General features: G+C 34.4%; 1 protein-coding gene across 1 annotated transcript in view; it reads left to right on the forward strand.

Moving 5' to 3' along the window:
* NCKAP1 (NCK associated protein 1) overlaps positions 1 to 23,399 on the forward strand; it is a 106,471-nt gene that overhangs the window by 62,040 nt on the left and 21,032 nt on the right. The window contains exons 16-23 of the mRNA XM_055308549.1: positions 3,942 to 4,087; positions 5,983 to 6,115; positions 9,878 to 9,997; positions 10,589 to 10,728; positions 11,564 to 11,695; positions 13,917 to 14,135; positions 14,317 to 14,447; positions 14,722 to 14,819. Coding sequence (XP_055164524.1) covers positions 3,942 to 4,087; positions 5,983 to 6,115; positions 9,878 to 9,997; positions 10,589 to 10,728; positions 11,564 to 11,695; positions 13,917 to 14,135; positions 14,317 to 14,447; positions 14,722 to 14,819 — 1,119 coding nt within the window. The remainder of the gene's footprint in view (positions 1 to 3,941; positions 4,088 to 5,982; positions 6,116 to 9,877; positions 9,998 to 10,588; positions 10,729 to 11,563; positions 11,696 to 13,916; positions 14,136 to 14,316; positions 14,448 to 14,721; positions 14,820 to 23,399) is intronic.

Below are 23,399 nucleotides of genomic sequence, written 5' to 3' on the forward strand. Positions count from 1 at the left end.
ATAAAAGTGAAATTGCTCTGCCAAAGGACATCCACATTTTGAATTTTGAAAGTCATTCACTGTCAAAAAGCTTGAACTATTTAGTATTTAAGTCTTCTGTCTGTTTGTAAGAGTGTCTAAACCAACATTTGGGTTCAGAAAATTATAGAGATTTAGGTACATCCCAAATTTACCCTTATTAAATACTTTCAGGATTATTAAGCTTACTCATTTGAAGGAATCACTTGATAATTTAGCTGTGTTCAGTCATATGACAAAATATAAAGCCTTGTATAAACATTAAGAATGTAGAACTGACAGATCCCTTTGTAAGTATTTTTAATTTTTATGAGTGATTATAAGAATATCACCTGCTCTCTGATTTTTTTCATGTGTTGTATTCTTGCTTTTATTAGTTTGCTAAGGCTCCCATGATAGCATACCAAAGCTGGATGGCTTAAACAATAGAAATTTGTTGTTTTATAGTTATGGAGGCTAGAAGACTGAAATCAAGGTGGATTGATTCCTTCTGAGGGCTATGAGGGAAAATCTTTTCTATGCTTTTTTTCCTAGCTTCTGGTGATTTGCTGGCAATCTTTGATGTTTTTTGGCTTGTAGATGAGTCACTGTCATGGCATTGTCCCTGTCTCTCTTCATATAATCTGTACATATCTCTGTGTCCAAATTTTTCCTCTTATAAGGATACCAGTCTTATTGGATTAGGGCCCACTCTAATGACCTCTTTTTTAACTTGATTACCTCAGTAAAGACGCTGTTTCCAAGTAAGGTCACTTTCTGAGGTACGGGGGACTATGACTTCAACATATTTTTTGTGGATACAATTTAACCCATAACATTGCTTATAATCATGACTGGGACATAAAGTCACTCTCTATAACTCTTCATTTTTAGTGACAGAAGGGCAGAGCATACAAGGAAGAAAGCAGTGGGACATACAACTAAGCCAGAGAAGTCTTGTCTGAGCGGGAAAGTGCAACTTGTGAGGCAGTGGTGAGAATCCAGAAAGTTTTCATAGGTGATGAAGAATAGGTCAACAATGAAGGTTCCATGCCTACTGACTAGACCATAGGATACAGGAGATAAAATATTGAACATTATTTTATAATCTGTAGAGGAGTACAGATCTTGTTTTGAGGATATTATGAATTTGGGTGTGGAGACAGGCATAAAAGATAATGAAAATTAAGTAGCGGTTGAAAGTCTAAAAGATGCTACTTGACAGAGTATGATTATAATTAACTATAGTTTTCTTAGAGGGGAGAAAGCTTTTTTTCATGTTGGAATTGCTAATAACGACTATAGAGAAAGCATCATTTTGCCCAGATTTTGAAAGATGGGTAGAAATTGAATAGGAAAATAGCCTACACAGGAGGAAAGGGCAAGTAAAGAGACTTTTTAGTGTAAAGTATTACTACAAGAGGGAAGAAGTCTTCACAAGAGAGATGACTGATGAGTGATCAAATAGAAGGATAAGAGTTGGGTATGAGCACGTGGCCCGAGAGGGTGTAGAGTTCTCTAGATAGCAGTAATTCTTGTAGTGCAGGGCCAGAAGGATAAGGCTTTGGGGAGAATTTTGTAATTGCTTTCTGCCTTAACTGGAGTCCCATCCAATTTGATCTTAAGGTCATTGGTCTTTTATAGGTCATTTTGATCTTTCTCCTTTTTTCTAATCTTTAAAGCATTCTTTCTCCATGTATTCTGTCATCTTCTTTCTCCTTCCTATTTCTTGTTCCCTTATGTATTCCAGTAGTGTCTTAAGCATCTTTAGTCATCTATCTTCATTTATCTTCTTTTCTTCTGTCATCAAATTTACTTGGGTTGTTCATATCTTACACTTTTATTTAAACCTTTTTTAAAAAAAAAAAAACTATTTCTCCTTTCATTGTTGTCAAGTATTTCAAATAAGTCTTTTACGTTAAACTATCTCATTTTGTCACCATCCATTTCATCTGAAATTGTTTCCACAGTGATATTTTAATTCAGAATTTTTGAAATGAAGGTCAGTCAGTTAATGAAGGTCTTTATTAAGCTCATGGCCACAACTGTGTTTCCTCTTTAAACTGTAAAGCTGATTAAAGATAAACTTCAGTTAGACTTAGTTTGTAATATATGTCCATGCCATCAGAATATTGCCCTCATTCTTCTTCATTCATTCAAAAACTATAAAACTGTTTTGTCTGAGGTGTTTCTGTGTTAGTAAACAGTAATTATCCATGCTCTGGCCCCTTGTTATTGTAGAGGCTAAGAGTTGATTTTTATCCAGTTTACAAGGAAATAATTGTTTATAGTCTACTATTTCATGGAAACTGGCAGAAGACATGGGGCCCCTGCATCAGAGACAAAGGACTTAATTATTCACTGCACAGGAAGCATCATGAGCATTAGTGTATGTGTATCATTTTTTCCCCCTTGCTTCCATGACCCATGGTGGAAGGCCCAGAGGAACCCAGATGAATGGTGGGTACACAGTAGGTTTATGTTGCAGCTAAGGAACACTGAATTTGATGCACCCTCCGTTTTACCAATACAAGCATACTAGCTCTTTGATCCAGAGGTCGAGATGACCTCATTCCTCAAGTTTGGTAGCTGCAAATACAACCTTGAGAAATGGCCTGAGTAATGAGTGCTCTGGGTCTTGCATTCTTGGCATATCCAATTGTAGGCTTACATGAGATCCACGAGGAAGTATTTCCCAAAAGCCAGAACCCTGGCCATGATTCGTAGCTCTTCAGTTGCCCACCATTTCTAGTCATTTCCCGGATGAAACTGTTTTAAACTATACCACCATTGTAGACCAGACCATCATGATCCTGTCTGGATTATTGCCACTACTGCCTGCTAACAGATCTCTGCCTCCTATTCCCTTTCTGTCCACCTTTCCCCAGTTCCTTCCACTGCATAGAATAATCTCTAAAACAATAATTGGCCACTGTGCAGAACCTTTAATTCATGAAAGGGGTCTACAAGATCTGGTTGACTCTCATCTTATACCACTTTCTCTTTTTTTTTTTTTTTCTTTTTAAGATTATTTATTTATTCATGAGAGAGAGGGAGAGAGAGAGAAGCAGAGACACAGGGGGAGAAGCAGGCTTCCTGCAGGGAGCCCGATGTGGGACTCAATCCCAGGACCCCAGAATCACGCCCTGGGCCAAAGGCAGGTGCTAAACTGCTGAGCCCCCCAGAGATCCCCTCTCTTCTTTTCACTTTAACTGTAGCCATAGTGAACAGTATTTATTCTGTAGACACTCCTCCTATTCTCGTTCTGTGCCTTTCTGGAATGCTCACTGTCCATGGATAGGTTTCTGCTCTCTGATTTGATACCCTTATAATAAACAAGAATAATAAAATTTTTTATAATAAAAAAGAATAATAGTGTTTTCTTTTCCCATAAACCTATCCTCATGGTTTTGGTTAAGTTCTATCACCTTATTGGTCAACCTACATTAATTTTTTACTATTTTCAGTTCTTTTCTAGAATCCATCAGTTAGTACAGTGTGTCATATTACCTAGTTTTTAATTATTCAGTATAATCTAAAACTGCAGTGAATCAACATCTACAGTACTTACTTTCATCTCTGTGTTTCCCACGTATGTTTTCTTTCAAACTAGATTAAAAATTTCTTTTAGTAGGGTTAATTGATAATTCACTGTTTTATACTTTTGATATTGTAACTTCAGTTCCTTTGGGGTTCAAGATGAATGACCCACATATTAGATTTTGTTTTATTGACAGTAATACCTGTTTGTTTATTTAAATAATTTTCTTGATAGGAATTTCAGGTTGGTCACTATTGACAGCTTTAAAAACGTGATGTTATTGATACAGTGTCAAAATAAATACTAGAAATTTTTCAGTAGTGGTTTTTTTTTTCCCCTGTAGAATGTCAAGGCTGAAATCATTGGTCTGTTCTTAAACTACTTTTGTTTTTGACTTTCACAGGCATATACTAGTGTTTCTAAGGCTTCGCTTAGCCTTGCAGATCACAGAGAACTTGGAAAGATGATGAATACAATAATTTTTCATACAAAAATGGTAGATTCTTTGGTGGAAATGTTGGTGGAAACATCAGATCTCTCCATATTTTGGTATGTGGTAATTTTTTAAAAATCAGAATTTGAAATTTTTAGTATTCAAAGATATCTTTGTTGGTTGTTTTTATGTTAGTGTTGTAGTCCTTGAGCCCATTCAGTAAAAGACTCCTAAGAATAAAAAGAACAGGGGTGTCTAGCTGGCTCAGTCAGTAGAGCATGTGACTCATGATCTCAATGATGTGGGTTTGAGCCCCATGTTGGATGTAGAAATTACTTAAAAATAAAATCTTCAAAAAAAAAAATAAATGGAATAGTTGGCAACTTGCTAACAAAAAGTCTACAAAGTTAGGGATCTTATGTCTTTTTTTTTTTTTTCTCTATAAGAGTTGTGAATTTATTTTACTTCTTTTGAGGAGGTAAAAAACAGTCACTTTAGATTGCCTCAAGGCCCTCTTTTGCATCATTATATGAAGGAAAAGAAGTTGTGAATCAGGGTCAAATAGAGCAAATGTTGGAAACTAAATGGCAAGTAATTTCGCTCTGCAGTATTAAATTAGACGTTAATATTATGATGATGTGGTGACTACTCCTCCATGGTGCTCTCTTCCTCTCTGCCCTTATCATAGCCTTTTTAGTTCTTTTCTTCCCTCTCTTTCCCCTTACATAATGTGGTCCTTGAAGGAAGGTCAGGTTTTTGTTTTTTTTTAGTATCTAACATGGTAGATACTTAATAAATGTTTGAAAGAATAAATGAACCTGATTGTGATCAAACTAATAAACAGTGGGACCAGGATTCATACTCAAGCTCCTAAGCTGTGCAGTATCAATGCTGTATCTGCTTCTTGGCTTTTTTTCTGTGTATGGAGGCTAATTGGAGTAACCTATTATCCTTTATTTCTACAATGCTGAGATAATCTCAGTGGATAGTAATAGTAGTTTCTGTGTGTTGAAAGCTATCATTATGAATAGCTTCTCACTGTTTTTTGTTTTTGTTTTTGTTTTTTGTTTTTTTGGTGTGGGGAGATACCCCCAGTCCACACTGATTGGGCCGTTTGTTAGGATAGCTTTAATTAACAGTATTGCAGAAGAAATCCAGGTCATCAGATAGGGAAGGCATGAGAGGTTTCTTAAGGGAATTCCTGAAACAATATATCACTGAAACACAATATATCACATGTCAGATTTGTAAGAATTTTAAGATTATTTTTAGAACTGTATACTATTGTCTGACTTGGAAAGAAAAATGGAACATTTTAGGTTTACATATATTTGATCTACAGCAAGGTACCTATTGGTAAAAGAAAGCTACTGCAATAAAAAAATCCTTTTCCCTTTCCTTAGAAGTAAAAATACATTGAGTAATGTTTAAAATTCGTGATTTTCAGTCATATTTAATTAATTTTTATACATTTTTTTCTTGTCACATTCTTATTTTGTCTACTACATCCAAAATAAAGACATGTTTACTACTTCTGGTTGTCTATTCCAAGATGTACTATATTTTATTGACTCATATAGTCTTTTATATTTAATATCTCCTAAATCCAGAAGTAATTTTAAATTGATGGTGCATCATTATTTAATTGACAGTGCTTTTCTTTCTTGGTGGTACATAAAATAATGGTGTTTCTTAAAAATTGATAATGACTTGGCTTTGATAAATCTGGTAGTGTGAGATTTGAATGTCATATGTTCATATGCCATAGATACAGTTTGTGTTTTTTTATTTTAAAACTTGGTTAATATTATAAAATAATATTTGTATTATTCTGTAATGATTGTTGATGTATAAAAGATAGTCTGGAGAAATAACTACTCTCTTTTTAAGGGAATAAAGGCTACCAGTTGATAGCTTTCATTCACTTGAATCAAACAAAATTAACTAAGTACTGTATCATAAAATTTTTAACTATAAAATATTCTAATTTTTAATTTGTTTCCTTATATAGTTTTTATAGTCGTGCTTTCGAGAAGATGTTTCAGCAGTGTTTGGAGTTACCCTCTCAGTCAAGATACTCCATTGCATTTCCACTACTTTGCACTCATTTTATGAGTTGCACACATGAACTGTGTCCTGAAGAGGTAATTTCAGGGTAGTTCTATGATTTATATGGTATGTAGAGTACACCAAAATGTAGCTGGCTACATTTTGCAAAGTCACAATTACCTAATCTAGTTTCTTACCTAATTTCTCTGTTTGCAGAATCAGAAGAATGTTAGAATAGATTAAAATAGATGTAGCATTTACTTCCACAGATGGATAAATACACATATATATTTTTAAGAACATATTATAAAATCACTTGGGGTTACATTTATTAAATGGATTAAATATTCATATTTTTGCTAAAGTTACATACAGTAATTGATTTTGTATGCTTACTTTTCCTCTTGAATTATTATTGGAAAGAATCAAAAATTGAATTACCAATTACTGACTGTAAACATAAAACATGTCAAGGAGGAATTTTACTGATGTTAATATGATATAGTAAACATAATTAACTTTATTAGTATTTGTAAGACATACAGCCGCACATAGTTATTGAATATTTGAATTACTTGGTACTTTTATCAATAAAAAGTATCAAAAAAGTATGCAGTATTTCTCCTGATTTTAGAGAAGAAATGTCGCTTTGTAAGTGTAATAAGACTATATATTAAAGTTAAGTGGTCTGTTTTTTTATAGTTTAACTTATGTTGAGTCCCTTTACTTAGAACTACAGAGCTTGGAGAAAAGAAACTAACAAATAGCAGTAGCATTATTAATGTCTTTAAGCATTAAGTAACATCTGTTGCAGATTGTATTCCTCAGTGCATTGGAAGGGGACTCTGAGACAGAACTTAGCCTGCAAGAGGTTTAGGAGGAATTGCTTTTAGGAATATTACCTGTGAGGGGATAGCAACACCAGCAAATTTTAGACTTCTTAGATTTAATAGATTCTTTCCTTGAGCTTTATACCCAAGATATACTATTAATTTTTTCTTCACAGTCATCCTTCCCATTCAGTCACCCATGAAGTCTTCTTAATTTTGTCTGGTTTCATTTCTTGAATTCACCCTCTACTTTCAGTTTTGCTTTTGTGACTATTGTAGCTCAAATTTGCAGTACTCTTCACATGTACTCCTGTTTTGTTTTTTTAAGATTTTATTTATTTATTCATGAGAGACACCTACAGAGAGAGAGGCAGAGACACAGGCAGAGGGAGAAGCAGGCTCCATGCAAGGAGCCCAATGCGGGACTCCATCCCAGGTCTCCAGGATCACGCCCTGGACTGAAGGTGGCACTAAACCGCTGAGCCACCTGGGCTGCCCCGACATGTACTGCTAAATAGTTTTCCTGCCTTCAGTATTTCTGCCATTAAGATTATCTAATACAATGCCACCAGAGTCTCTTTCCTTCTGGGAGAATCCTCAGTGGTAGTCTGTTGCATATGGAGAAAGTAAAAATTTCTCACCGAAGCACTTAAATCTTCAGCAATTTGGACTCTCATTCTTTTTTTCTCTTAAAAAAACTGTAATTAGGGGCACCCGGGTGACTCAGTGGTTGAACAGTTGCATTTGGCTCAGGGCGTGATTCCGGGGTCCTAGGATCGAGTCCCACAGTGGGCTCCCTTCCGGGAGCCTGCTTCTCCCTCTGTCTGTGTCTCTGCCTCTTTCTGTGTCTCTCATAAATAAATAAAATCTTTAAAAACAAAAACCTTGTAATTAAAAAAATATATATATACTTATATTTAATATATGTGATATATATATATATATATCTCACATAAAACTTTGCCATTTAAATTATTTTTAAATGTTTAGTCAGTGGCATTAATTACTTTCACAGTGTTGTACAGCCACCACCACTATCCATTTCCAAAACGTTTGTCACCCGAAGGAGAAACTTTGTAATCATTAAGTTGTAACTTCTCATCCCTCCAACTCTTGCTATATCCTCTAGTTTATTTTCTGTTTCTAAGAATTTGCCTATTCTAGGTAGTTGATATAGGTGGAACCATGCAGTATATGTCTTTTTGTGTCTGGCTTATTTCAGTTAGCATATTGCTGATGTTGCCTGGGTTTTTATCTCCACCCCAGACCTTTACTGAAAGATCTCCATTTTCTGGATATGCTGCAGATTAGGTATTTTTAGCCATCTGACATGTAGCATGTCCAGAATAGAACTTGATTCTCCATGTTACTCAGTCATCATCCTTTGAAGCCTTTTCTGCCTTTGGCTTCATATATATCCAAACTTATTCAAACTCCTACCTCTTTTCATCCTTGTCAAAGCCACATCTTTTTTCTTGGATTATTGTTGTAGTCTCCTAAATGGTCTCCACTTCTGACATTGTTTTCCTAAAATCTGTCTCAGCACTGTAGCCCGAGGCTGAGGCAGATCATGGAGAGACTTTGTGATATTAGAAGACTATTTGTTTTGTTTTTCCCCCAGTCTCAGCATTTCTGAGCCATTGAAGGGGAGTAGTGATATCAGATTTGTATTTTAAATAAGTCTAGTAAGTTTGAAGAAATGCTAATTCAGTGGTCTTTTTTCGGAATTAAGTGATAGCAAGGGATATGTTTCATTTTCCAGGAGTCAGAATTTGGTTACATAAAACCTTAAATGTTTACTATTTGAAATCTTTCCTTATGTAAACCAATATTTAATTGTATCTGTCCTGGAGGTTCCTTTTGGTTTGGTTTCCTATTAAAATTTTCAGTGGTGCTTAGAATAAAATACATTAAGGTATCATGATAGATCTAGGAACTGTTACTTTAGATATTGAAGTATTTTTATATTCTTGTATATTGCATTTGTTTTAGCACATAGAAATACCAAATGTAAACTCTCGGTATATTTGTTATGTAATTATGGAAGATTTGGTAAGGTAAACTTTCAAAAATTTATCTCTTTGTAAAGTATTGCAAAAGTGTAATACAAAATTTTATTGCATTATATACTCAACATTCTACTTACCATTGACAAGAAAAACCAATTAAATTATTATGACACCCACCAAAACTAAAAAGATTCAGATTCCTATAGAGAAAGATGGATGGATTTAAGTGAGTGTGTGGCACGCGTGCTCTCTCTCTCTCTCTCCCTCCCTCCTTCTCTCTCTCTCTCTCTCTCTCTCTATATATATATATATATATATATATATAATCTCCTTAAAATTAAACAATATAAAAATAATGATTCTTTTTTTCTGCTGTTCAGAAAATGCATGGTCAGCTTTTTATCTCTTCTGGGTTGGGGAGTTTGATTTTAGCAAGTTGAATGTCTTGTGAATTTCTTTGTTTTATTGACACGATTTCTCACAATTTTAATTAAATATTTAAGCTTTTTTGTTTATACATTACCAAGTTATTTTTTGTGCCAAGATTTACATATATCTGTGTGTATATATATATATATATATATATATATATATATATATATATAGTGTGTGTGTGTGTGTATGTATCAGTTAAGGTTAGAGAACATTACTCTTAATGTGTTCTTTCACATCTTCTGTTTGATGGTTCAGTATTTAAATAAGAACGAATGTAGGACCTTGCGAAAATGGAAGATTAATAGCTTTTCATGGTAAAGAAATTACTGGTCCTCTAAGATCTCCCCAATTGTACTTGACTTGTATAATCACCAAATATTTATTTATTTTATGTCAACTATGTAAATACAGTATGATAGGTTAGTTGTTCTAAGAGATAAAAGTAATATAGAACATTCTCTACTACCACTCCTTAGTGTACAATGGACTTTAACTTTATTTTCCGTGTTTATTTAAAAAATATTTTAATTCAAGCTACTTTCTTATAACTTTTATTATTGTTGTTATCATTTGGCTTTGACAGCGACATCATATTGGAGATCGCAGTCTTTCTTTATGTAATATGTTCTTGGATGAAATGGCCAAACAAGCTCGAAATCTCATCACTGATATTTGCACAGAACAGTGTACTCTTAGTGACCAGGTAATAATTTACATGTTTCCTTACAGACAGGACTTTTGTGTATGAAGGCAAGAGAATTAAGTGTTAGGCAGTTGTAATTTTTTTATTGTTAAACTGTCAGTAAATCTCCTTACCTCTTCTTATAAAACATCATTTTTAGGTTTTTAAAAATTTGCCACTGTCTTATTGTTTAAAATCCAGCCTCTAGCTTGGCATTCAAGTCCCTTCCTCATAGCTCAAACCATCTACTTCACCCTTCACTTGGTGCTTTAACACCGAGTAGTTCTCACTAAATTCTGAACTTTTCTTTCCAGTAAAATGTTCTCGTTCTTTGCTTGTCTAGTCTGTTTTTACTTACCATTTAAACTTTAGTTTTGATATAACTTACTCTATGAAGCTTTCTTCACACAAGATTTACCTATTTCTGTTTTCTACCAAGCTGTGTGACTTCCCTGACCCAGGTAGGTAAACTGCATCTCACGTATGCCTCTGTTCTTTGCGCTAGATGCTATTTGCTACCTTGTCTGGATTCAGCTGAGATTTGCTTAAATAGTTAATGTTTTTTTCAAAATAATTGGTGTAATGTAAGATTTAATTTCTTTTTAAATTTAGTTGTTGCCCAAGCATTGTGCCAAAACCATTAGTCAAGCAGTGAATAAGAAGTCAAAAAAACAGACTGGTAAGAAAGGGGAACCTGAAAGGGAAAAGCCAGGAGTTGAGAGTATGAGGAAAAACAGGCTGGTAGTGACCAAGTAAGCCATCCAATTTTATTGTATCTTTTTGTTACAAGTAGTTTTTTCACTTTTTGTATGTCATTAGTACTGAGGGAATGCTCATAGTTGTAAATTCTTCATTTCTTGTCATTAAGTATTATCATTATTATTACTGTTATTTTACCTTTGTGTATTTGAATAATTAGTGCTTATTTCCAAAATACAGATTTTGGATTTTTGAAGAAAATTCACTTAATAGGTAATATTTGTCTATATATAATGAATGCAAAAGGCCAAAAATCTGTCTAAAAATTGGGAGGATACACTATAAGTAATCCATAATTTTCCATTTATTAAAAGGCAGGTAATCTGAGACTTTATTTTGGCATATTGTTGTATTAGAACATAAATGATTTTTATAGTACGTATATCAGACTAGATATTATTAAGGATTGTGTTTTTGGAGGGTAGGCATTGGTGGACAATAATGGATGAACATTTGTTTAAAGTAAATTTCTTACTTCTTGGCTTTTTTTATGTTGAGCAAGCTGTTTGCCATTTTGTAGACAACTTTCGTCCTCCAATACAGAAAGTACAGCAAGATTGTCTATGAGCATGTAATAAACTTTCTTGTATATTAAATCAATGTAATTGTCATCTGAATGGAGAAACAAATGAGTGATACTGTCTTTAGAAAACAGCTCTCATGTTAGTGATATCCTTAAAGATTTTGAACTTGTCAGTTTGGGAAGAAAAATACTGAATTCTGGAATTATTATCCCCAAATGAGATCTGATACATTTATAAAAGTAATTTTGTATTGTTATGATGAAACGTTGAACATTTCATTTACTGTTCATTAATATTTTTTCAGCCTTGATAAATTGCACACTGCACTTTCTGAGTTGTGTTTCTCTATAAATTATGTACCAAACATGGTGGTTTGGGAACATACTTTTACCCCACGAGAATATTTGACCTCTCATCTGGAAATCCGCTTTACAAAGTAAGAAAGAATATAAAGTTTTTTTTGTTGGTTCAGTTAATGAGTTTGTTATGTACTTCATATAGTGTTCCTTGTTACGAGGAATAGTAGTAGAACTGATACAGTATCAAGAATAATGAATGGGGAAGTATAGAGAATGGTGAACTAGGAATTACTTAAGTTACCCAGATTCTTGTCCCATACTTGTTATTAACCAGTTTTAACACTGGACAAGCCAGTTAATTCTGTGAGTCTTAGATTCCCTATAAGTAAAATGAGAAGATTGAAGCGAATCAGTATATTTCAGCTGGTAGGTAGCAACCAAGTCGGGTCATGAAATCAGTGTAGAAGGTTGTAGTAAACATTTAAAAAAAGAAAGAAGAAGCAGAGAAGGAAAAGAAACAAGAATAGAAAAAATCATCCACTGCATGTAGTAAGTATAATACTGCTTCATGAAATTTTTCACTTATATGTATATATGTACCCAGTCATGATGCCACATACATATCTTGTAAGTCGGTCACAGTCAAATATTTGAAACCATTAGGACTAGATGATATCTTGTTTTTTCTGAGTTCACATGTATGCTCTTAGGTCAGTAGAATTCTAGACTCTTGGGGCACCCCTAATTAGAGTTCTATAAGTCTTATATATGTTTCTTGAAATCATATTGCATGTGATATCAGAAACCTTTCAGTTTTATAAATGTTGCTTCGGCTTTTTTCTAAAGTTACACATGTATTCATTCAAGAAAATATTGATTGATTTGAGAAGTTTTTCTTCGAAAATCAATTTATAAAACAAAATTTAGCCAAAGATTTTTCAGTTTTGCGGTCATTAACAAGTAGTATTTATACCATGTGCTTGACACTGTTTTAAGTCCTGTAAGTAGTAATGAAATAGTATAAAGCTTAGAGCTATAGTTTATGAGAAGACTACAACAATTAGAGAACAAAATAGGAGAATATGTAAGTGGATACTAAATTGTGTGTTAAATCATTCAGTTGCCTAGTGAGATGTTAAACAAAGACTGTCTTTTGCTGTCCTTTATAAAGTAAGGCAGGCATTCTGACAGTGAAACCTAGAATAGTTTTTAAACCAAAGGGACATTATGCACTCTCGTATTTATTATTCTCAACTCGGTGGGAATGAGAGGGTGGTGGGTGGAAGATAGGGTTTACTTTACACCCCCCTTGTTTTCCTTCTGTAAGTAGTCTGGTCTGTTAATCCATAGAGAAACAGATGTTCTTTTGACAAAACATCTACTTAGTTATCAGAATCCAAGCAAGGCTGTAAACTTGTTTACCTGGGAAAGATTTTCATACCAAAACAATAGCTTGCATTAGTTTGTTGATTTTTGCTGATCACTTGAGTACAGTCTTGGAACTTGAGGGGTTATATGCAAGGATAGCAGTTATTGCCTTGAGTTGATCTTCTGGGGGTTGTTTCTATTAATGGAATTTGACATTGTCTTTAAGGATTTATCTTTACAAACACAAGTTTAAGATCTTTACAGATCCAAAGCTCAGAGTTTTAAAGATGGTAAGTGGGGTGGCCAACATAGGAAAAGAACAGGTAGGAAAGTATTTTCAAAATTTGTGTTTCCTTTTAGGCTTATAGTTCATTGGGGTATAAATAGAACTGTGTTTTGTGTGCTGCAAATGATTAAAAAACAACAACATGGGAGGTTTTTTGTTGCCTTGTTTGACTGTTGTGCATTTTGTTGAGTGGCAGCACTGTCAGGCAGATGTGGACTCAAACCCTAGATCCCCTACTTCCAAACAAACTGACCTTATTCAGTTTACTTGAGTTCTGAGCCTTAGGTAGTGGTGGTGGTGGTGTTTAAATCTGTGAAATGGTGGTGATAATAACTACATAGTAGAGTTATTAAATATGAGAATGACCGGTATAAAGCCTACTGGTGTGTTAGAGTGCCAGATAAATTTGAGCTGTGGATTAAATAATCCATTGTACTTGCTATAGACAGTGTATCTTGTTAAGGAATTTTTTTAAACCCTCTTTATCCTTAAATCATTTTTAATATTGATGTCCTTAGAATTTTTTAAATCATATTTCTACTTTATAGTAGCTTTTAGATGTTCATTTTTTTTTTTTGGAGATAATGATAGTAATTTCATGGCTTTGTAACAAATTGTCTTTAAAATTAATGTTCTTGCTATCAGTAGGTTAAATGGCCTACTTAATAAATGGAAAAGTCAGTTCTTTTATTCACCCCCAACAGGTCAATTGTTGGAATGACTATGTATAATCAAGCCACACAGGAAATTGCAAAACCATCAGAGCTTCTAACAAGTGTAAGAGCATATATGACTGTACTGCAGTCCATAGAAAACTATGTGCAAATTGACATTACAAGAGTGTTTAACAACGTTCTTCTTCAACAAACACAACATTTAGACAGTCATGGAGAACCAACCATTACAAGTCTATACACAAATTGGTAAGCACATTTAGAAATTTGGAGTGATACAAAGTTTCTTTGTAATGAACTGCTTAGGGAAGTTTTTTTTTTTTTATTAATAAGTGCTCATTTTTGTTATCAGTCAACTTATGTAGGAATTTATACCATAATAAGTATTGACTAAATTTCTCCTGATTATAAATTTACTTTTTCTTCTTAGGTATTTGGAAACTTTGTTAAGACAAGTCAGCAATGGTCACATAGCTTATTTCCCTGCAATGAAAGCGTTTGTGAACTTACCTACAGAAAATGAGTTAACATTCAATGCAGAAGAATACTCTGACATATCAGGTGAATAAAACGGACATGTTCTCTAGAGTGAAGACACCTCGATTCTTTTAGCTTTTGATTGTTACGACTGTTTTCATTTAATTCATTCAGTGCATAATCATACATTATATCTTAGACTTACTTTGCTTTTGTGTTACCTTGTTTATTCTAGAGACTTCTCAGGATTTTTGCATTAATAATTTGCTTCTATAATGAAACATTCCAGTGTGTTAACATTTGTTTTCTGAAAGTGTTTGCTCTGTCAAAGTATAAAATTAATTACATTTCCTTTCAGAAATGAGATCGTTATCAGAGCTCCTAGGCCCATACGGTATGAAGTTCCTAAGTGAGAGCCTTATGTGGCACATTTCATCACAAGTTGCTGAACTTAAGGTAATATAGTCTTTATCGGTTTTTGCTTTGAAATATTAAAACTGTTTCCTGCAAAACATTTTAAGAATATGAACAGCAAGCCTAGAATGTTAATTACTTTAACCCAACATGAAAGTTCTCATATATAAATGAAATTATAGAGCTAGCATGGCCTTTTTTTTTTTTTTTTTTTTTAAGATTTTATTTATTTATTCATGAGAGACCCAGAGAGAGAGGCAGAGACACAGGCAGAGGGAGATGCAGGCTCTATGTAGGGAGCCTGATGCAGGACTCAATCCTGGGACCACAATCAGAGCCAAAGGCAGACGCTCAGCTACTGAGCCGCCCAGGTTCCCCTAGCATGGCCTTTCAATATCATTTTCATTTAGTACTCTCTCTTTTACAGAAGAAAAAACTGAGAACCTAGAGAGGTGAAATGACTTGCTAAACTCAGATTTCTTGACCTTTGGTAGCATCTTTATTCTGTTGTACCATGGTGTTTCTGTTTGAATGACTATTCAAAATTCCAACCAAAGTCATTTATTTAAATTTGTAGTTTGAATGTATTGCTTTCCATAGATTATATTACAAACATTATTAGGTTCACTGGTTTTTGTTTTTGGTTTTTTTTCCCTAAGTAATCTTAATTTCTCTGCCCACTGTGGGACTCAGACTCATGATCCTGAGATCAAGAGTCACGTGATCTATCAACTGAACCAGTCAGGCCCCCATAGGCTCACTTTTCTAAGTAATCTTTTAAATTATCTTATACCCTTTATGCTGGATTAAAAAAATGTCTTTAGGATGCTTACTTAGAATTTTTTTTTAAACGGCTTTGTTTATTTATTCATGAGAGAGACAAAGAGAGAGGCAGAGACCCAGGCAGAGAGAGAAGCAGGCTCCTCAAGGGGAGCCTAATGCAGGACTCGATCCCAGGACCCCGGGGTCACCATCTGAGCTGAAGGCAGACACTCAACCCCCGAGCCACCCAGGTGCCCTGAGAATGCTTAGCATTTTATTAAAGATGTAAAAGAGCTGAAGGAACAGCATTTTAAATGACTTTTAAAAAAGCCTTTTAGAAATATCCCAGTGTCAAGGTGATTTACTTTGAATGAGTTTGTTTATAGCTGTCAAGTGTTTGAAAGAATTTGAATTTGAGCCACTAAAACTTTTCAACTTACAAACAAAATAGGAGAGGCATATTTTTAAATGTGCTCTTTTAGGGGCAACTAGTTGGCTCAGTTGCTGGAGTGTGAGACTCTTGAGTTTGAGATTGTAAGCTTGAGCCCCACATTGGGTGTAGAGAAAATAAAATCTTAAATTGTAGAAAGATAAGCCCTTTGTGAAATTTTTTTGGTGGTTACTTGTGTCTTGCATTTTTAATTTCTTAACAATATAGTATATAGCACTGTTAAGTAGCTTGCATTTTAAGTGTAGCACTTAGAGAGGTCTAAATATGATAATCTTATTTACTGAAAATTGAGCAAATATATGGGATAAGTCAGTTCCGGCAAGGTGAGAAATATTTTACTGAATGAATAAAATAGATGGCAAGAAGAGTCTGTGACTAAAAGGAGAGGTGATATTACCCAGTGTTTAAGAGCTCACACTTTTTTTTTTTTTTAAGATTTTATTTATTTTATTTTAGAGAGAGAGTACATGAGTGGGGAGAGGAATGGAGGGAGAAAATCTCAAGCAGACTCCACGCTGAGCATGGAGCCTGATGCAGGGCTCCGTCTCATGACCTTGGGATCATCACCTGAGTGGAAACCAAGAGTTGGACATGCAACTGACTAAGCCACTCAGGTGCCCCAAGAACTCAAGCCTTTGAGACTGAAATTATCTTGAATTTCAGTCCTCTCACTTAAGAGCTTTGACATTGGGCAAAGTTTAAATTCCTAAACTTTTACTTTGAGAGAAATATATGAGATAATACATATCAAATACTTGGGTTCTGAGACTTGGCCCACAATAAACGTTAAATAAATCTTACTTGGTATTCATCATGTCCATTATCCTCTTACTGTTCTTTTTCAAAAGAGTGTTTTGCAATTTTTGTATAAAAGTTAACTTTTAGATACTTTGTAATATGGGTTTTAAATACATAAGCTGTATACTTGATAGAGTTTTGAAGACATAAACCTTTGAATGACAATTTTGTTTTTTACAGGCAGTCTAATTTCTCTTTATTAGACTCATTCACCTCTAAATACATGATCTCTTTTCCATCCTGTTATTCTTAGGTAACAATTTTCTCATCTTAACATACTTTCTTGTGTTCTTTTCAGTAGGAGAGAAAAATTAGGACAAGATATTCTTGTTCTTGAATTCTAGAAAAGAATTTTACTTGTACCAGCTATTTTTTATTTCAAACTGAATAATAGGTACTTTTAGAATTCTTAAGTATTTTTAGTGCTTGTTTGCCATTTAATGTGATAGATTGAATATTGTCATGTAGTAGAAGAAATTAGCCTATTTAGATCTCTGTATCCATATCCATGAGAGTTCAAAGGCATGATGTCCTTAACAGTACTGAAGGCGGCCTGGAATATAGAGCTGGCCTTTCACTTTTCTCACCTTAACTCACCCAGCGTGGTTGGCTTACTTGTTCTTATTTCAAAATACTCTTCACTGAGGTATTGTCTTAGCTTACTTTCTCGTAATATTCATCATGTATTTTTCAAATGTTGCCTTATCAGAATATCCTTTCTTCACCACACTTTGTAAAATAGCAAGCATCACTTTTTATTCTCTTTATTAAGCTTCCTGTGTATCTTACTTGTGACTCTCATGTCAAGTATTTGCTTATGTCCCTGTCACTAGAATAAAGTCTCAGTTATAAACTCTCTTAAAACTTTGGTACTAAATTAGTATCCACACATAGAAGGTATACACTAAATATTTGTTGGATGTAGAAATAAAAATAGATAGCTATTTTGACTTTTTACTTTGTTCCAGGACTTTTCTAAGCTCCTTACATAAAACTGGTATTGTTCCTAATATACAAACTAGGAAAATAAAACCAAGAAATATTAAGTACCTTGTCTGGGTTCACATGCTTATTATAAGTGGTACAACTAAAACTTGAACCTGTCTAGTCAATCTAGACTTAGAGCTTATCCTAGTACTGTGCTAGAGTGTTCTTAGAAATGAAAGGGATCTAAGCAGTCATCTACCCACGCTTACATGATGCAGGAAAATATACTACATTTTTCCAGGAGGATGATCTGGTATTTTTGAAAATGAGGCAATCTTTTTAGTTAACTACGTATCTCTGTTGAGTCAGTATCTAAGTAGCGATTTTTGATTGGTTTTTATTCTAACATCAAGAGGTAAAGATTGCCTTTGACAAAATTACCCTTCATATATTTTAAAAACTTTTGTAGTGTATTGCCTTTGTCTTCCGCATGTGAAATATACTGATGCTTAGTCTCCCCTATACAAATTCTGTTGAAATTGTTTGTCTCATCCTTAGAGAATAGTGCTTTGAACTGAGAATAAACTTTAGAGATCCGATTAGTGAAGATGCACTTACCTATTCTGGATACTATGTTTACTAGTACAGGTAAAGATTATGTTGACACTTTTGGTAGCTATACCATAATATTTTTAAGTTTTTTTTAATGTATTTTTTATTTTTAAAGATTTTTTTTTTATTTACTCATGAGAGACAGAGAGAGGCAGAGACACACACAGGCATAGGGAGAAGCAGACTCCATGCAGGGAGCCCGACGTGAGACTCCATTCCCCATCTCCAGGATCCACCCCTGGGCCAAAGGTGGCGCCAAACCACTGAGCCACCGGGGCTGCCCTATTTTTAAGTTTTTAAGTTCTAGTTGGTGAACATGGAGTGTAATATTAATTTCAAGTGTACAATTTAGTGATTCAGCACTTCCATACAATATTTGGTGCTCTCCACAACCAAAGCACTCCTTAATCCCCATCACCTATTTAACCCATCCTTCCTCCTCTCCCTTCTGGTAACCCCTAGTGTGTTCTCTATAGTTAGGAGTCTGTTTCTTGGTTTGCCTCTCTCTCCTTTTCCCCATGTTCATCTGTTTTGTTTCTTGAATTCCACATATGAGTGAAATCATAGGTATTTGTCTTTCTCTGACTTATTTCACTTAGACTAATACTCTATAGCTCCATCCACATCATTGCAAATGGCAAGATTTTGTTCTTTTTTATGGCTGTGATATTCCAGTGTGTGTACACACAGACTACATCTTCTTTATCCATTCATCAGTTGATGGATATTTGGGCTGTTTCCATGATTTGGCTATTGTAGAAAATGCTGCTAAAATATTGGTCTGCATGTAACCCTTTGAATTAGTATTTTTGTATTTGTTGGGTAAATATCTAGTAGTGTGATTACTGTATCATAGAGTAGTTCTGTTTTTAGTTTTCTTAAGGAACTTCCATATTCTAGAGTGGCTGCCTGCACCAGTTTGCATTCCCAACAACAGTGCCAGAGGGTTCTCCTTTCTCTACATCCTTGCTAACACCTGTTGTTTCTTGTGTTTTTGGTTTTAGTCATCCCAACAGGTGTACAGTGAGATTGCATTGTGGTTTTGATTTGCATTCTGATGATAAGTGATGATGAGCATCTTTTCATGTGTCTGTTGGCTGTATGTATTTTTTGGAGAAATGTCTGTTCTTCCCATTTTTAATTGGATTATTTTGAGGGGTGTTGGTTTGTGTAAGTTCTTTATGTATTTTAGATATTACTTTATTAGATATGTCATTTGCAAATTCCTTCTCCCATTTGGTAGGTTGCCTTTTAGTTTTACTCTATAGAAGCTTTTTATTTTGATGTAGTCCCAATGGTTTATGTTTGCTTTTGTTTCTCTTGACTCAGGAGACGTAGCTAGAAAGAAGTTGCTACAGCCAGTGTTAAAGAGGTGACTGCGTATGTTCTCCTCTAGGATTTTAATTGTTTCATGTTTCATACTTAGGTCTTTAATTCATTTTGAATTTATTTTTGTATATAGTGTACATAGGTTGCAACATTCTTTTGCATGTTGCTGTCCAGTTTTTCCAACACCTTTTGTTGAAGGGACTGTCTTTCCTGCTTTGCCAAAGATTAATTGACCATATGGTTGTGGGTTCATTTCTGGGTTTTCCGTTCTGTTCCATTGATCTGTGTGTCTTTTTTTGTGCCAGTACCGTACTGTTTTGATGACCACAGCTCTGTAGTATAACTTGAAGTCTGGAATCGTGATGCCTCCAGCTTTGCTTTTCTTTTTCATGATTGCTTTGGCAATTTGGGATCTTTTGTGGTTCCATATAAATTCTCTAGGATTGTTTATTCTAGTTCTATGAAAAATGCTTTTGGTATTTTGATAGAGATTACATCAAATGTGTGTAGATTGCTTTGTGTGATATAGACATTTTAACAATATTCCTTCAATTCATGAACATGACATGTATTTACATTTTTTTAAAGATTTTATTTATGAGAAAGATAGTGTGTGCTCAGACACACGTGCACATGTGAGCTGGGGAAGGGGCAAAGGCAGAGGGAGAAGGACAAGCAGACTCCCCCCTCAGCATGGAGTCCCAACATGGGGCTCCATCCCAGGACCCTGAGATCATGACCAAGAGTTGAATGCTTAACTGACTGAGCCACTCAGGCACCCCATCTTCAATTTCTTTTATCAGTGTTTTGTAATTTTCAGAATATAGATCTTTCTCCTCTTTGGTTAGGTTTATTCCTAGGTATCTTACTATTTTTTGTTGCAGTTGTAAGTGGGATTGTTTTCTTCTCTTTCTGCTGCTTCATGATTAGTGTATAGAAATGCAGTGGATTTCTCTACATTGATTTTGTATGCTGTGACCTTACTGAATTCTCTTATCAGTTCTAGTAGTGTTTTGATGGAGTCTTTGGGTTTTCTATGTATAGTATCATATCATCTGCAAATAGAGTTTTACTTCTTTCTAACCAATTTGGATGCCTTTTCTTCCTTTTTGTTGTCTGATTGCTGTGGCTAGGATTTCTAGTACTATGTTGAAAAAAGTGGGAGATTGGGCATCCTTATCTTGTACCTGACTTTAATGGGAAAAGCTCTCAGTTTTTCCTCACTGAGTGTCATGTTCACTGTGGTCTTTCCATGTATGACCTTTTTATGTTGAGGTATGTTCCTACTTTGTTGAGGGCTTTTATCATGAATGAATGTTATACTTTGTCAAATACTTTTCTGTATCTGTTGAAATGATCACATAATTTTTATCCTTTTTCTTATTGATGTGATGTATTACATGGATTGATTTGCAAATATTGATTCACCTTTGCATATTGGGCATAAATCCCACCTGATTGTAGTGATTGATTTTTTGTAAAGTGTTGTTGGATTCTCTTGGCTGGTATTTTGTTGAGAATTTTTTCATCTGTGTTCATCAAAGATTTTGGCCTACATGTAGTTCTCTTTTTTTTTTTTTTTTTTTTTTTTTGTGGAGTCTTTATCTGGTTTTGTTATCATGGTAATGCTGGCCTTGTAGAATGAGTTCGGAAGTTTTCCTTCCTTGTCTGTTTTTTGGAATAGTTTGAGAAGAATAGCTATTAACTCTTCTTTAAATATTTGGTAGAATTCACCTGTGAAGCCGTTTGGTCCTTGACTTTTCATTTGTTGGGAGATTTTTTATTACTGATTCAGTTTCTTTGCAGGTTATCAGTATGTTCAAGTTTCCTATTCCTGTTTCAGTTTTGGTAGTTTATAGGTTTCTAAGAGTTTATTCATTTCTTCCAGGTTGTTCAATTTGTTGGCATGTAGTTTTTCATAGATTTTAGCATTTGGGAAATCCATGTGATTTTTCTTACTTGAGTTTTCATTTTATCTTCATAGAAACTTGCATATTTTATTAATGACAAGAAGTTGTAGTTACAGGAATACTTTTTAAAAACCCTGATTATATTTTGGTATTTAGGGACTTCCTGTTTTTACCTTTTTACTTCTGAAGTAGTAAATCCTGATTTAAATATTTTCAAAAGGCTCCTTCATGTAGGAAGCCATAAATATGAAAGCTTTACATTTCTAGCATTGTGCCTTTACCATTTAAGTTTCTTCAAAACAAAGCTAGTCCTAATGATTTAATTTTCTGGAATTGCACAGTGCTTTACAGCCATTTTCTTACAGATCCTTTTTTAACAACCCCAAGATGTAATCCAGTTTTATCTGGATTCAACTACTTGTATATTATTAAGAACTGGAGAAGATGTTGTTTATGACTTTGTTTTCTTAGCCTCTGTATGCTGAGGCATACTTCCATGTATATTCTTGTATTTTATAACATAAGAAATCTTATCATAATACATTGGTGTATCGCATAGACAAGTTCAATGTGTTGTATACTATTCTGTACCATTGAGATAAATCTTTGAAAATACTCAGTCTCTCAGTGATGATTCTACTTGTTTTACATTTTTAAATGTATACAGTTACTTTCCTTAGAAGGACCTAATTTATGAAAATACAGAAACAAAATAGCATACAGATATTTGCTTCAAGTATTGATAGGCTAGGTTATTTAGACCATCTTTTCTCCTAAAGACAACTTAAAAAGTTGGAGAGAGATATAAAGAAAGATTCTTCTTTTAAAGAAGCTAAAAAGGTATAGGCCAAAATTAGGAGAATGTGGGAACTCAGAGACATGAGGCTAGCACTGGAAGCTACCCTTGACCTGAGGACATTTGCTTATCTAGAAGCAATATTTGTAAGAGTAATACGTAGGTTTTGTGGCCTTGTGTACTGGTGGATTCTGTAGTAAAAAAGCCTGTTAAAGTGGAGAGTGGAAAATCTGCTTAAATTCCTCTCAACCTTCTTTACACATATACCCCCAAAGGGTTGTATCTGCAGGGTAATCATGAACTGGAAATGATTTGCCCCTGCCCAGGATCTGCAGCCCTTATGGTGTTGCTTTTTTTGACCAAGGAACCTGTAGTCTGAAACTTGGATTAGTGGTCCTCGATTAGTAATGCCTCAAAGTGCTTGACAAAAGCTAACAAATACTCTTTGGAGGAAGGTATCTTCATCATAGGTTTCAAATGATTCCTACAGTCCTTTTTCAAAAACAGTAACCTCCACCTAGAGAGTAGAAGTCTGTTGGAGATCATTGGAATGTGGAGGTAGGAGTTTTCATACATCTGTCTGGCTGTCTCAGGTCATTTTCTGCCCCTTCTCTTCCTCCTGTCAACTTTTGCTCCTGATTTTAGAGTTGTCGTAAATGGCATCACTTAAGATGGTGAGAGGTGTGTGACAACCTCCCATTTAGACATGTAATAACTGTCTTGTTTTCATCTTCCAGTCTTTCTGTGCCACTGCCTACAACTTCTACACCCTACTTGGGTCCTAAAGGCATGTTTCAGCTTGCCTTCTGTACTATATCTCCCCTGCAGGAATTTGCTGGGTCACATTTCTCCCCTCTACTTATTCTTTGGTCCAGTTTCCATCTTCTAGAAGTTTGTTGACTTCTCTCATTTGATCTTGTTTCCTGTAATGTTTTCTTATTTATTGTAGATTTATTCTTTTTTATTTTTTCCTTTCACTTTAGTGAATTTCTGGAAGAAGAGTTTTAGACATGTGTGTAAAACACTCGACATTTAAC

This window comes from Nyctereutes procyonoides, unplaced genomic scaffold (assembly GCF_905146905.1).
Source record: "Nyctereutes procyonoides isolate TBG_1078 unplaced genomic scaffold, NYPRO_anot_genome, whole genome shotgun sequence".
Taxonomy (NCBI): Eukaryota; Metazoa; Chordata; class Mammalia; order Carnivora; family Canidae; genus Nyctereutes; species Nyctereutes procyonoides.